This window comes from Artemia sp. Qi Xiang Cuo, chromosome 12 (assembly GCF_049724085.1).
Source record: "Artemia sp. Qi Xiang Cuo chromosome 12, ASM4972408v1, whole genome shotgun sequence".
Lineage (NCBI taxonomy): Eukaryota > Metazoa > Arthropoda > Branchiopoda > Anostraca > Artemiidae > Artemia > Artemia sp. Qi Xiang Cuo.
In genome coordinates, this window is record NC_142805.1 from 33,297,389 (window position 1) to 33,312,709 (window position 15,321).

Consider the following 15,321-nt stretch of genomic DNA (forward strand, 5'->3'; position numbering starts at 1 on the left):
TTCATTAAAACTGAATATCTCTATCTCTGGCTCAAAATGGAAAACGTTGATTGGTTTAAGATTTCTATGAAAGTATGTGTCGGCTTTTAGTTGTTTTTTTTTTTTGTCATTTATTCGGATCTCTTATCCAAGCTCTACAAGATATGGCAAGACTTCCCAATCAATTGTGAATAGTTTGGCCACACAAACTAAAAAAGTTTATAATGGACGAGATAGGGTGATCCTTTAAGGTATCATATTGTCTTTAACAATTTTCTTCTTTTTCTACCTCGGATACTTACTTTCAATACTAGTGGTAAAAGTAAGATCAGTGTTTAGAGTTTTTCCATCTCCTATTAAAATCTTTTGAAAATATTCAATAGTATAAACAGCGGAAACAGAAAGTAATGTAAACTATTTTTATTGCTAAAAACAAAACAAAAAACTACGACTTACCATCCCCTAGTCCCGAGTCGGACTGAGAATTGCAATGTAAATTATTGTAATCCATGCTTCCACAGATGCCATACTCCGACTGTGGTTTTAAGCCCATCAGTTCTGCTGCATTCATATAAACGGGATGAGGAACAACTAAAAAAGAAAACATTAATTAACCAAATACCAGTCTGGCATAAACCAAATGATTGTCATAAGCTCTGATAAAGTTTATTTTTCCAAACTTTTATGCACCATACAAAAGAAAAGAGGCATTGAAAATATGAAAGCAGACATGACAATTATTTTTACACAGCTGCCATAATTCTTTGAACACTGAGCGTTGTTTCTAGTGTGAAAAGGGCATCCGTTCTACAAACACAACAGGTACTGTTCTAGATGAGTCGTTGGCATACTAGGCTCGTAATCCTATGTCCTTCAGAGTATGTGTTCGGTGTTGCCAATTACTCGTTTTGGAACGAGCTTCAGATGTGTGACTCTGTAAGCTTTGCCAGAGTCGTCCCAGCTCCAAATGCGTACCCGGTGAAATCTAAGAAAGGTAAACAGGAAGGGTGTACGAAAGCACAGGATAACTAGTCCCAAACCTCCATTGCACTACCAGGCTACTTCTATCGGCGCCAGCTTCTATTATTAAAGTGGAAAGAGGTTTAAGGCAAGGTGGAGTTTTATCTCCGACCCTTTTTAATTTATGTATTTCAGGAGTTCTGGAAAAGATATCGGCTACTTATCTCTCTGGTTTTTCTGATGTTTCATACCTTGCCTATGCTGATGACCTTCTTCTTATAAGCTGTATTAAAACTGGTCTGTCTAATATGTTTCTCGTGTTGCTACTTCTTTTTCAGACATAGGCCTTTCTCTTAATGTAGATAAATGTAAATTTCTTTCTTTTAACAACAATTGTAGTACTCCCCTTTTTTGTAGTGGCCTTACTATCTCTCTTGTATATTCTCTTCAATGGCTCGGTATCTCTATTACTAATAGTCTTCCGAGCTTGCGCCAGCGCACGGTCTCAGATATTAACATGAAAATTCAATTAGGATATGCTAAGATTATTGCCAATAGAGGTAAATGTAATAAATTCGCGTTGGCCAAGCTGTACTGAACTTTTTGTGACCATTCAATTCTTTTTGCTTCTGGAATTTTTCCCCTTCTTAAAAAAAATGAGTTAAAAAGAATCCGGATTTACTATTTAAGATTTTGTGAATTTTTGTTGTTTCTTCCACCTTGGACTAAAAACCCGGTAATTATTAATAAATTTCTTGTTCCTGATATTACTGTAAAACTGGAAACACTACACAAAAAACTTCCAAATACCACTTGTATCCGTTTTTCTCCGCACCATTTTCTCCGCACAGTCGTAAGTTATTTTTCCTCAATTTTCCTTAACAAGTTGTGATTATTTTTTTTCCTTCTTTTTCCCCTCCTTTTATGTTATTTCTCTTTTGTATTAGTTTCTTTTAATTTTATGTGTTACTCTGTAACTGGTATTCTTCGATTTCTAAATTGATTTTCGTTGCATTTTCATGTTTTTTTCTTCGTGATACTCAACGTATTTTACCTCTGTATAGTGTGGGTTAGACATAAATAATAATAATAATAATAATAATATTGAAACATTCCATGTATTTCCTAAACAGGAAATATGTGGAAACAAACTTAGTAAACAGCATTCTAAACAGGAACGTTTCATATACAGCCTTTTATCAGTACCTGAACACAAATAAGCTTCGAAGGATCGACAATGTAGACAAAAACCCATAGAAAAATCCTCTGACTCCATCTTAAGAGTCGGATCTATGTGAAATAATGTTTTCAACATATCAAAGGTTTCCCGTGTCCTTCTGCTGAAGGCTGAGGCACCTCAATTTACTATTCAGGATCCCACTCTTTATACTTGAGTAACAACATAGGAGACAGCCTAGATAAACGCCATTAGTAGTTTGTCGATAAGAGGACGGCCCACGCAATTGCCTCGAAATACAAGCTCTATTGATGGGTCCCTTTCACCGCAAGTGGATATTCGGGAGAATGAAAAACGGTTTTTCATTCCCCCCCGGAGGAATTACTTTCTCGGTTCATCACTCTTGGAGCAACAACCTTGATCGGATCCAATCTTCATACAATAAAGACCTTGGAGTGATTCTTCACTTGGAAAGACCTTCTACCTTGCAGTTGGATCATAAAAGAAGTCCGATTTGAGTCTCAATTGATCTAACATCTCTTTCGTCCGATTCCTTCCTCATGATGAATAATTGTCCAACCTCTCTTCATCGACCTGGCACACAGATTAAACTTGTTGTTGAATGCCTCCCGCAAATAATTATTTAAGTCTGTGTTACTACTCTGAATACATTTTGGTGTAATGTGCTCAAACCTTCTCCATTTTACAGATAAAACAGAATTTATAGAGGCTTTTACTACCTCATATAACTAAATTATTTTTAAGGATTAATATTTGAAAAAGGTAAAAATGGTTGCAATAGCTTCTTTTGGTTCCATTTTATTATAGCAAAAATAGGCAAACCAATGCCAATATTTACTCATGGAGCTAAATTTCAATGACACTAATCTTTGAATGACGTCAATGTCACCTTTATGTTGCTAGTTATAGCTGTAGACTTGTCGCAAAATCGGATGTTTCACAGGGAGCATATGTTTCTGAAGAGGTTGCCATACATGTATAGATAAAATCAACTGCGTAACCACACACCCACAAGAAAAATGCACTGTCTACGAAACAAAGGTTTAAGGGGTTACATTTGAATTCCTTATGCTCCTTGGGTGTCAGAACCTCGGTTTTATCTATACGTATATGGGACCCTTAACTGCACACAAGGGGGAAGTAATGCTGCATAATTAGGGAAATAAAAGTCCTTGATGAGAAATGAAGGACAAAGCAATCGTTTTGAGAAGCTTGGTTCAATTGTGCACCGAGTCAAAACATAACGACAGATCAGGAGATTGCTCCTCGCAGAGTCCCAAATCTTCAATGTAAATTAGACCAAATTTTCTCTTCTTTTTTGGGTTGGGGGTGGAGGTGTGTCATGTTTGAGCAAGATCCTGATTATGCTTCTTTGGTTATATCCTCAGTTTTATTTATATGTGTATATTACCCTTTAGTTTTCAACTGTGTAAGAGCAGGAGCTTAGAAGGTGTAGTATTATTTGGAACACACTTTCTAGGTCAGCTCGCATTTGTCACTCTTTAACAGCTTAAAAGAAATAAATAAAATTTCTGAGCTGTGGTTTTCATTTCATCTTTCTTTTTCTCTCTTTCTTCCCTTATGGTGTTGAATTTATATATTTCTTTTCTATTTTTCGTACCTGTGTTGGTAACTTGTAACAAACGCCCCAAAAGGTTCGGGTTAAAGATTATCAGCATTAAGGGCAGGTAAAAAAACATCAAAAAATCAACCACCCAAATACCCCAAAAAAAGAAAATAAAACACCAAACAAAAAAGAATTAAAACGAGAGCAGGCTTAATTTTTCTTAACAAAAATAAAAAGACCAGGTGAGACCGAACAAGGAGACGAAATAGAAAGACATATGGGGTTTAAGTAAAACTTTATCAAAAGGCTCAGACCACGGTCATGACGAAACATATGCACGCATTAACCTAAGACGTCCACAATCTACTTTTTGAAGAGACTGGAGATATAGGTAAGCACAAGCAAATATTTTCTAAAACTAATAACAAGAGAGTGATAGTGAGTGAGTGAGTGAGTGAATGAATGAGTGAGCTAGTGAGTGAGTGAGAGAGAGAGAGAGATATTTTACCCATATCTGGTGCAGTTGAGTGGTAATCCGGGAGTAAAGATGTTTGGTCATTATGTCCCTGATTTCGTGTAGGTAAAGCAGGACGATCCGTCGATGAACTCTTCAAAGGAACAGGAGGCTTAATGTTCTTAGGAAGACTTGCATATCCTGCAAAGAAATTGAAACGCAAAGGAATGTTGAAATTGTTGAACATATTATTCTAGTTTCAACTTTCGTATTAATGCTATAACTAGACCCGGCGCCACGCCGGCGGATCGACCAAAAACCGCCAACGAGAGGCCCGGTCGACCGTCACCAAAGTGTCGCTACGCCACCGGCACGCCACTGCCAGCAGAGGTGGCGGCGTTCGGCTGACTAAAAATTAGTTTTACAGCAATTCCTTATTGAGTCAACCGCAAAAGTCGGGGCTTTTATTTTCTCGTGTGGTTTACTATTTCGATTTTCCTGATTAGAAATCAAGCAGGAGCCATTTTTTTCAGCATAGTCAGGGTGACCAGACGTCCCGCATTGTGCAGGACAGTTCCAGATTCCGAAACCTCGCCCTGCATTCGAAAACGTCCCGCAAAATGTCCTGGTTTTTTAAAAAGATTCAAAAAGATTAAAACATTTTTAGATTAAAAAAAAATATAATTACTTTAATAAGTGTAATATTTTTTCCCATATATTCATAAAAATGTTTTAATCTCAGTGAAAATGTTTTGATAAAAGCAGACACAGGATTTGCCCTATTGCTATTAAGTGTGATTTATTGTACTATAAGGTAAACCCCTAGCCAAGATGCTTGGGGCAGCTTGCCCTGGTTGCCCTCATGAAAATATGAAAATGCCATAATGAAAAAGGAATTCAAAAGAGATTTAGTTGGAGTTGGATGTTCTGCTCACGTTGCCAACAATTCTCTTCAAAATTCATGTGACTTATTGCCGATCGACATTGAAAGCGTGATTGTGAAAATTTATGGTCATTTTTACATTTACACCGTTCGTTCGGAAAAACTGAAGTACTTTTGTGAAGAAAATAACGTGATGTATAAGAACTTACAATCGACGACGCGAACGAGATGGCTTTCACTTTTTCCAGCTATTGAAAGAGTTTTACAGTTATTTGAAGCACTCAAAAACTATTTCGTCAGTAACAAAAGTCCAGCAGTCTTAGTAACATTCTTTACGGTAAAATTTTAGTTGAAAAATTTACTTTTGAAATTCAAGTCAAGATCTGAGATGAAATTTATTCCAACTATCTTAAGAAAAATGATCAGCAATGTTTGTGAAACAAGTGGAAATCAATGGACCACCGAATCGTTTACGAAAACATTCGTAAATTTCCATGAAAACGTTGTTAATTACATGGAAAAGTATTTACCATACCTCACTGAGTTCAATTGCGCCCAATGGATTTTAATGAAAGCACCACTGGAATGGTCAGACATTGGTGATTCCATTGACTTGTTCCACAAATACACAAACGACATGACACTTGATGAGTCCAAGCTGTTTGATGAGTTCATTTACACCCGGAATTTCTGTGATGCAACCAAAATGGAAACATGGTCTGAGGAAGAAACACCGGTTGATTTGATTTGGGTGGAAATATTTGCATTTTTTGAAAAGGAATCCATTCCGTACAACAATTTAGCGTTACTTGTAGAGTCTTTCCTAAGTCTGCCTGGCACAAACGCAGCTTTACAAAGAGTTTTTTCTTTGATAAATAACTTTTGGACTGATGAAAAATTACAATTGGAACTGGACATACTGAAATCTTGTGTGTTTGTCAAGTTTAACGGAAAGAAACCGTGTGATGAGTTTAAGGAGGAAATCGAAAACAATGTTGTATTTCTAAAAAAGGTGCATTCATCAGCCAAATATGATTAAAATAAAAATATAATGACATAAGACGATAAAAGTTTAAGAAACAATTTTGAATGTTTTTATGAAACACACACTTCCTACTCCTTCCAGCCCTCTTCAAATTTTTGGTATGTCCCGCATTGGGTCTGAGAAAATCTGGTCACCCTAAGCATAGTCGAAAATCTAATAAATATGTCTTTGAGGATAACTTAATCCCCCACAGTTCCCGGGGGAAGGGCTGCAAGTTATGAACTTTGCCCATTGTTTACATATAGTATTGGTTAATGAGAAGTATACAGACGTTTTCGGGAGGCATTTTTTCCAGTTGGGTGGGGGTGGGGGTATTGGGGAGGATATTTCCATGGAGGATGTTTCCTTGGGGGAAGGAAACATTTCTATGAAGGGGGTGCCGGATTTCCCAGCATTATTAAAAAAATGATCAGAAATTAAACAAGAAAAACTATTTTTTTCAACTGAAAGTAAGGAGCAACATTAAAACTTAAGATGAACAGAATTATTACGTATATGAGGGGTTTCGTACCTTAGTCAATCCTTCGCCCTTTACGCTAAAGTTCTTTTTAGTACTTTCAAAAGAGCTATCTATTTTTGATTAACCGGCCTTTGTGATTCAGGGGTTTGTGATTCAAACTTTAGCGTAAAGTGCGAGGTATTGACTAGGGGGCAAATTGCCTAATAAAAACATACGAATATAGAAGTTGGTTACGTAAGTTAATTCGTAAGTTACGTCAGAACAAAATTTCGAGAAAGCCATTTAGCCAAAAAAAGTAAAATTAATATACAAATTTCGTTTTAATTATTCATGTACGGTTAGCCAAAATCAAAGCTGAATTAATTCAAAAACGTTCAGAAATTAAATAAAAACACATTTTTTAGACTGAAAGTGAGGAGCAACATTAAAACTTAAAACGAACAGAAATTAGTCCGTATATGAAAGGGACTGTCCCTCCTCAGCGCCTCGCTCTTTACGCTAAAGTTTTTTATTGCTTTAAAAAATAAAGTTGTAGGAGAGTCACACCATAGCGTAAAGAGGGAGGCGTTCAAGAGGGGACAGCCCTTTCATAAACGGAATAATTTCTTATCGTTTTAAGTTTTAATGTCGGTCCTGACTTTCAGTTAAAAAAAACTTGTTTTTTTTATTTGATTATTTTAAGAAGCCCAGCGACAGTTACTTGTAAAAACTTATATATTTTATATCCACTACAACATGACAAGACGTACAAAGCACTACCGCTGCCATCCCTGCCTTCCACAATGCTTGTCAACACATGCAAAGGGACGAAATACGACTTTCGGTGAATACGCTTGCAGTCTTGCATGAACTTCTTTGATTCTTCACCAATATTAACTAAAAAAAACAAGTTTTGAAACTGAAAGTAAGGAGCAACATTAAAACTCAAAACGAAGAGAAATTATCACGTATATGATTCGGTTTCGCCCCCTAGTCAGTACCTCGCTCTCTGCGCTAAAGCTTTTTATTGTTTTAAAAAATAGAGTTTTCAGAAAGAGTCAAACTTAAGCGTCAAGAGCGAGGCATTGAAGAGGGGACAGCCCTTTCATATACGGAATAATTTATGATCGTTTTAAGTTTTAATGTCGCTCCTGACTTTCAGTTAAAAAAAATTTTTTTTTTATTTATTTAATTTACCAAAAGAAGCTATGAACCAAAGTTAAACTAAGAACAAAAAAAATAATAAGATTTTTTGGATCATCACAACTTTTTAAAATAACCAAATCAAATACTCAGGCATGGTGTAGTGGATGTGATTGCTTCTGCTAAACATTGGTTGCGAGGTTCAATCCCGTACCGTGCCTGGGAATCTGCCCTGGTTAATATCATTTACAATTTTTTTTATAATTTTCTATAATTTTCGAATATCTTATATTATTATTTATTTTAGTTTTTTTTCTTTAATTTCAGAACGTTTTGAATTAATGTAGGTTTTGATTTTGGCTCACCCTACATGAATAATTAAAAAAAAAATTGTATATAAATTTTACTTTTTTTATTAAATGGCTTTCTCGAAAGCTGTTTAATTTTATTTACGAACGTTTTTATTAGTAATAGATACACGTAACTTACGAATTAACTCACGTGACGAACTTCTATATTTGTATATTTTTATTACGTATATTAGGGGTTTGCCCCCCATTCAATACCTCGCTCTTTACGCTAAAGTTCGAATTTTGTTCCAATTCCTTAAGAATGACCCCTTGATCACAAATACAATAAATAGTCGTTAAATAGAATAAACAGATCTTATGTATAATACATCTTATGTGTTGTCCAATGTAAACATTGGACAAAGTTCATAACTTGCAGCCCTTCCCCCAGGGACTCTGGGGGGGGATTAATCATCCTAAAAGACATAGTTATTATATTTTTCGATCATGCTGAACAAAAAGGGTATCTCAAAATTTTGATCGGGTAACTTTGGGAAAAAATGAGCGTGGGAGGGGACCTAGTTGCCCACCTTTATTTATTTTGGTCACTTAAAAAGGGACCACTGGAACTTCTAATTTCCGTTCGAATGAGCCCTCCCAGGATCTTCTAGGACCACTGGGTTGATACGATCACCCCTGGAAAAAAAGTAAATAAACACGCATCCGTGATCTTTCTTCTGGCAAATCATACAAAATTCCACAATTTTACTGTAAGGTTCCCTGATACGTTGAATCTGATGGTGTGATTTTCATTAAAATTCTATGACTTTTAGGGGGTGTTTTCTCCTTTGTTCGAAAATAAGGCAAATTTTCTCAGGCGCTTAACTTTTGATGGGTAAAACTAAACTTGATGAAACTTATATATTTGAAATCAACATAGAAATTCGATTCTTTTGATGTATCTATTGGTATCAAAATTCCGTTTTTTAGAGTTTCGGTTACTATTGAGCCGGGTCGCTCCTTACAGTTCGTTACCACGAACTGTTTGAAAATGTATTCCGTATATGAAAGGGGCTGTCCCCTCCTCAATGCCTCGCTCTTCACGCTAAAGTTTATATTGTTTAAAAAAATAGAGTTTTGAGAAAGAGTCAAACTTTAGCGTCAAGAGCGAGGCATCTAGGAGGGGACAGTCCCTTTCATATACGGAATAATTTCTGATCGTTTAAAGTTTTAATGTCGCTCCGTAATTTCAGTTAGAAAAAACTTGTTTTTTTTTTAATTTAATTTCTGAACGTTTTTAAATTAATGCAGGTTTTCATTTTGGCTCACAGTACATAACTAGTTAAAACAAATTTGTATATTAATTTTACTTCTTTTTGGTTACATGGATTTCTCGACAGTTGTTTAATTTTATTTACGAACGTTTTTATCAGAAATAAATATACTTAACTTACGAATTAACTTACGTAACGAAGTTCTATAGGCTATTTGTATATTTTTATTACATATATTAGGGGGTTCGCCCCCCTATTCAATACCTCGCTCTTTACACTAAAGTTCAAATTTTGTTCCAGTTCTTTAAGAATGACCCGTTAAATCACAAATAGGATATATAGGCTAGTCGTTAATTAGAATAAATAGCTCTTATGAAAGCACTAAAAAAATACCGTAAAGAGCGAGGTATTGACTAGGGGGCAAAACCAAATCACATACGTTATAATTTATTTTCTTTTTATGTTTTATTGTTGCTCCTTAATTTCGGTTTAATAACTTTTTTTATTTATTTTCTGGTCTATTTTTAAATAATAAACGACCCCCTTCATAGCACTTTCCCTTCCCCCATTGAAAGATCCTCCCACGGAACCTTCAACCCCCCCCCCACTACCAGAAAAAATCCGCCCTGAAAGCGTCTGTATACTTCCCAATAGCCAATACTATATGCAAACATTGGGCAAAGTTCATAACTTGCAACCCTTCCCCTGGGGACTCTGGGGGATTAATCATCCTAAAAGATATAGTTAATTTTATCCACTGTTGAAGAGGTTTCAAAATTGTTCTCCACGAATCTCCATTCGACCTACTCAAAAGAATTCTTTTGAGTAACAACACTGTACAAAGAAGTATTGATGAAATGAGCTCTGATACTGAAAGTTACACATGTAATTATCTGCAAAAAACTCATTTTTATACTCAACTGGACGAGTCAACCTTACCCCATAATTAATTAAAAAAAACTTTTTTCCAAAATAAGTTTTTCAAAGAAAAGTAAAGAGCTCCATTAAACGAAAAATGAGCAAAAATAAAATCAAATAATCTACCAAGCGTGAAACTACCACAAATCAGCATCAATAAATAAATGAAACCCAAAACGAACAGAAATTACAATAAATAACCGAGTCAAACTCAAAACGAGCAGAAATTAACATAAGTTGGGCTCAAAACCCCTATGCCTTCCAAGGCCAGAACAAAATTTGCACTTTACTGAAAAAAATTAAAATATTTTTACTTTTATAACCTTAATATATCAAATAATATTAATATTTTGATTACTAAATATCAGTATATGTATATTAAACTGACAATGTATATTCATTTGTATTTTCAGGGCATAACTTACAACCTTTGCCCTTGGGGCTCTGTGGGGTTTGTCATCCTTAAATACATAATTTCCAGAACTTTCAACTCCGGTGAACAAAAAGGCTATCTTTAAACTTTGACTGAATGTTTTTGGGGAAATGGTGGGCGTGAAAGGGGTTAATTACTCTCCACTCACTTTCGACAATTAAAGAGGGCAATTTCAATTTCCAATCAAATGAGCCCTTTGTTAAATTTTCACAACAACTTTCTATATAAACTTTATGTCCCAGGGCTTAACTTAAAACCCTTGCACTGAGGGCTCTGAGGGGGTTTTCACCCTAAAAGACCTAATTTCAAGAACTTTTAACTACGTTGAACAAAATGGATATCACAAAATTTTTATTGGATGTGATTTGGCAAATGGTGGGCGTGAGAGGGGCGTAGTCGCTCTCCAATCACTTTCAACTATTAAAAAAGACACTAACCCTTTCAATTTTCAATTGAATGAGCCCTTTTGAAGTTTTTACGACAACACTTTCAATAAAGACCTTATATGCCCCCCAGGGCATAACTTACAACCCTTGCCCTGAGGTCTGTGGGGGGGGGAGAGGGGTTGTCATCCTTAAAGACCTAATTTCAAAAACTTTAAATAACGTTGAACAAAATGGCTATCTAAAAATTTTGATTGGCTGTGTTTGGGGAAAAGGTGGGCGCGAGAGGGGGGTCAATTACTCTCCGCTCACTTTCGACTATTAAAAAGGGCAATTTCAATTTCCAAACAAATGAGCCCTTTCTTAAATTTTTTACAAAAACTTTCTATGCAAACCTTATTCGCCCCCAGGGCTTAACTTACAACCCTTGCACTGAGGGCTCTGAGGGGGTTGCCATCGTAAAAGACCTAATTTTCAGAACTTTCGACCACGTTGAGCAAAATGGATATGTCAAATATTTGATTGGATGTGTTTTGGCAAATGGTGGGCGTGAGAGGGGGTTAGTTGCCCTTCAATCACTTTCGACTATTAAAAGGGCACTAGCCCTTTCAATTTTCAATTGAATGAGCCCTTTTTGATGTTTTTATAACATCGCTTTCTATAAAAACCTTACTGGCCCCCATGGCATAACTTACAACCCTTGCCCTGAGGGTTGTGGGGGGGGATGGGTTGTCATCTTTAAAGACCTAATTTCCAAAACTTTCAACTACGTTGAATAAAACGGCTAAAAATTTTGATTGGATGTGTTTGGGGAAAAAGTGGGCGTGAGAGAGGGGTTAGGTGCCCTAAAATCACTTTCGACTACTAAAAAGGGCACTAGCCGTTTGAATTTCCAATCGAATGAGCCCCTTTTCAAGTTTCTAAGATTCAATACAAACCTTATATGCCCCCAGGGCATAACTTATAACCCTTGCCTTGAAGACTGTGGGGGGAGTGTCCTGCTCAAAGGTATAATTTCCTGAACTTTAAACTGTGTGGAACAAAATGGCTGTCTCAAAATTTTGATTTGTCATGTTTGGGGAAATGATGGGCGTGGGAGGGGTGTTAGTTACCTTCCAATTGCTTTTAACTATTAAAAAGGGTACTAGCAATTTAAATATCCAATCAAAAGGACCCTTTTTGAAGTTTTGTCGACGGATCTTTCTACAAAAGTCTTATTTGCCTCAAGGGCATAAGTCACAATATCTCCGTTGCGGACTCTTACGGGGTATCCTCCTCAAAGGAGTTGATTCTATTTGGAAGGCCACTAAACTGAAAAAATTAGCTATCTAAAAATTTTGATTGGGTGTGTTTGGGGAAAAGGTGTGCGAGAGAGAAGGGTTAGTTGCCCTCAAATCACTTTCGACTATTAATAAGGGCACTAGGCCTTCCAATCACTTTCAACTATTAAAAAGGGCACTAGCCATTTCAATTTCCAATCGAATTTGCCCTTTTTGAAGTTACTACGACAATGAGTTCTATAAAAACCTTATATTCCCCCAAGGGCATAACTTACAACCCTTGCCCTGAGGGCTGTGGGGGAGTGGCCTCCTCAAAAACATAATTTCTATCTGGAAATCAACAACGCTGAACAAAATAGTTATCTAAAAATTTTGATTGGGTGGGATTGGGGAAAAAGTGGGCGAGAGAGGGGGGTTAGTTGTCCTCAAATCACTTTCGACTGTTATAAAGGGCACTAAAGCTTTGAATTTCCAATTGAATGAGCCCTTTTTCAAGTTTCTACAAAAAAGATTTCAATAAAAACTTATATGTCCCCAGGGAATAACTTATAACCCTTACCCTGAAGACTGTGGGGAGAGTGACCTGCTCAAAGGTATAATTTCCTAAACTTCAAACTGCGTGGAATAAAATGGCTATCTCAAAATTTTGATTGGATGTGTTTGGGGAAATGGTGGGCGTGGAAGGGGTGTTAGTTGCCTTCCAATTACTTTCGACTATTAAAAAGGGCACTAGCTATTTCAATTTCTAATCGAATGAGCCCTTTTTGAAATTTCCACGACAGCGCGTTCTATAAGAACCTTATATGTCCCTAGGGCATAACTTACAACCCTCGCCCTTAGGGCTGTGAGGGGGTTGTCATCCTTAAAGACCTAATTTACAGAACTTAAAACTACGACGAATAAAATGGCTATCTCAAAATTTTGAATGGATGTGTTTGGGGAAAAGGTGGGCGTGAGAGGGGGGTTAGTTGCCCTCCAATCACTTTCGACTTTCGACATCATAAAGGGCACTAACCCTTTGAATTTCCAATCGAATGAGCCATTTTTGAAAGTTTTACGACAAAACTTTCGATAAAAACCTTATATGCCCCCAGGGCATCGCTTACAACCCTTGCCCTGAAGGCTGTGGGGGAGTGTCCTCCTCTAAAACATAATTTGTATCTGGAAATCAACTACGCTGAACAAAATGGCTATCACAAAATTTTGAGTGGATGTGTTCCGGGAAATGGTTGGCGTGGAAGGGGTGCTAGTTGCCTTCGTTTCTACGACAACTTCTTCGATACAAAGTGCCCTGCTCTAAAGGTAAAAAAAATAATACATTGTGCCAACATCGTTCTTATATGCCCTCAGGGCATAACTTAAAACCCTTGCCCCGAGGGTTGTGGGGGAGTGTCCTCCTCAAAAATATGTTGTCTATTTGGAGATCAACTACGCTGAACAAAATGACTATCTAAAAATTTTGATTGGATGTGTTTGGGGAAATTATGGGCGTGGGGGGGGGGCTAGTTGCCCTACAATCACTTTCGACTATTAAAAAGGGCACTAGCCACTCCAATTTCCAATCGAATGAGCCCTTTTCGAAGTTTCTACGACAACTCCTTCAATACGAAGTGCCCAGGTATGAAAAAAAAAAATAATAATACGGTGTGCCAACATGGTTCTTTACTTAGGCAGCGCTGTAGCGCTGCCTATGGTGAAGCATTATTATTGGCATATATTTGATTTGTTATGAACGAAGAAATTCATGAAGAGTTACTATTCGCGAAAACTTTAAAGAGGGACGCGAAAGGTGAATCAATATTTATTGCCATGAGCAATTTTTTAAGGAAAACTCGATTCCATTCGCAAACGCTATTTCGGTGGCAACAGATGGGGCTGTTGCCATGGTCGAGCGATATCATGGGTTAATAAGCCATTTTTAAAAAAAAATTATACCAGAGGTAACTACAATTCAGTGTCATCGACAACATCTAGCAGCGAAAAATTTGAGTGAGAAATTGCACCAATCACTTCAATTTGTGATAAGTACAGTTAACAAAATAAGAAGCAATTTATTGAATACACGTTTATTTGCACAGTTGTGCGATGAAAATGAGAAAGAATATCAACGATTAGTCTGACGTACTAAAGTATGCCGGTTTTAGAGGAGTGCTTGTTTTACCTGGTGTTACACAAATTTTGAATCAGTATTAGAGTTTCTGGAAAGTCAAGTCCAGATTTAAGAGAAAACCTGATCAATTCGAAAGCACACATCGCGTATTTGACAGATTTGTTAACAAAATTTAATGACATTAACTTGCAATTACAAGGGGATAGTCTCAATTTAATAAAAGAAAAGGGTGTAATTTCCTTTTTTTTCTTGGAAAATTCAAATATATGAAGCAAAATACTAGTTGGCGCGAATTTTCCCAGTTTTTGAACTTGTCACAGATAGAATGCTTTAATGAGGATATTCAGAAATATGTTCAATATTTAATTACCCTGCATGATGACTCAAAGTCCGATTTGAAGACAAGGCCGTACCCAGGATTTTTTTTCGGAGGGGGTTTTACTCAAAGATTTTTTTTCGGGAAGAGGGGGGGGGGTTACACAAACAAAACCTCAAAAATGCATACAAAATTTGCTTATATCCATTTTGTTACGTTTTTACGAGTAAAACAAACCTTTCGAGGGGGGGGGAGGGGTCAAACCACCTACCCCCCCCCCTCTGGGGACGGCCTTGTTTGAAGATATTCTGATGATGGAAAACCCACCATGGAACATAAATACATTTTTTGAAAGGGAATTGGACAATGTTATATTAAAAGAGGAGCTGCTCGAGCTCAATACTAACGAGAAACAGGAGGTGAAATTTAAAAAAGGGTATCAAACATTTCGGCTGCAGGCAGAAATTCCCGAAAAATATCCTGCACTGTGAGTAATTGCGAGAAAGTCTCTGATAGCGTTTCCCTCGTCATATCTTGTCGAAAAGAGTTATAGTGTCGTTACAAACCTTTTAACGGAAAAAAAGGAGCAGGTTTTGAGTCCGTTGATTTTGAATTGAAGTTATCAAGTATTTTGCAGTAGGTTGCATAT

General features: G+C 36.7%; 1 protein-coding gene across 2 annotated transcripts in view; it reads right to left on the reverse strand.

Annotated features, from left to right (window-relative positions):
- LOC148946038 (uncharacterized) overlaps positions 1-15,321 on the reverse strand; it is a 158,787-nt gene that overhangs the window by 16,232 nt on the left and 127,234 nt on the right. For both annotated transcript variants that reach the window (XM_089097987.1, XM_089097988.1), the window contains 2 exons: positions 4,213-4,359; positions 436-570 (listed from right to left, as the gene is read on the reverse strand). In XM_089097987.1, the coding sequence (XP_088954113.1) occupies positions 436-570; positions 4,213-4,359 (282 nt within the window). The remainder of the gene's footprint in view (positions 1-435; positions 571-4,212; positions 4,360-15,321) is intronic.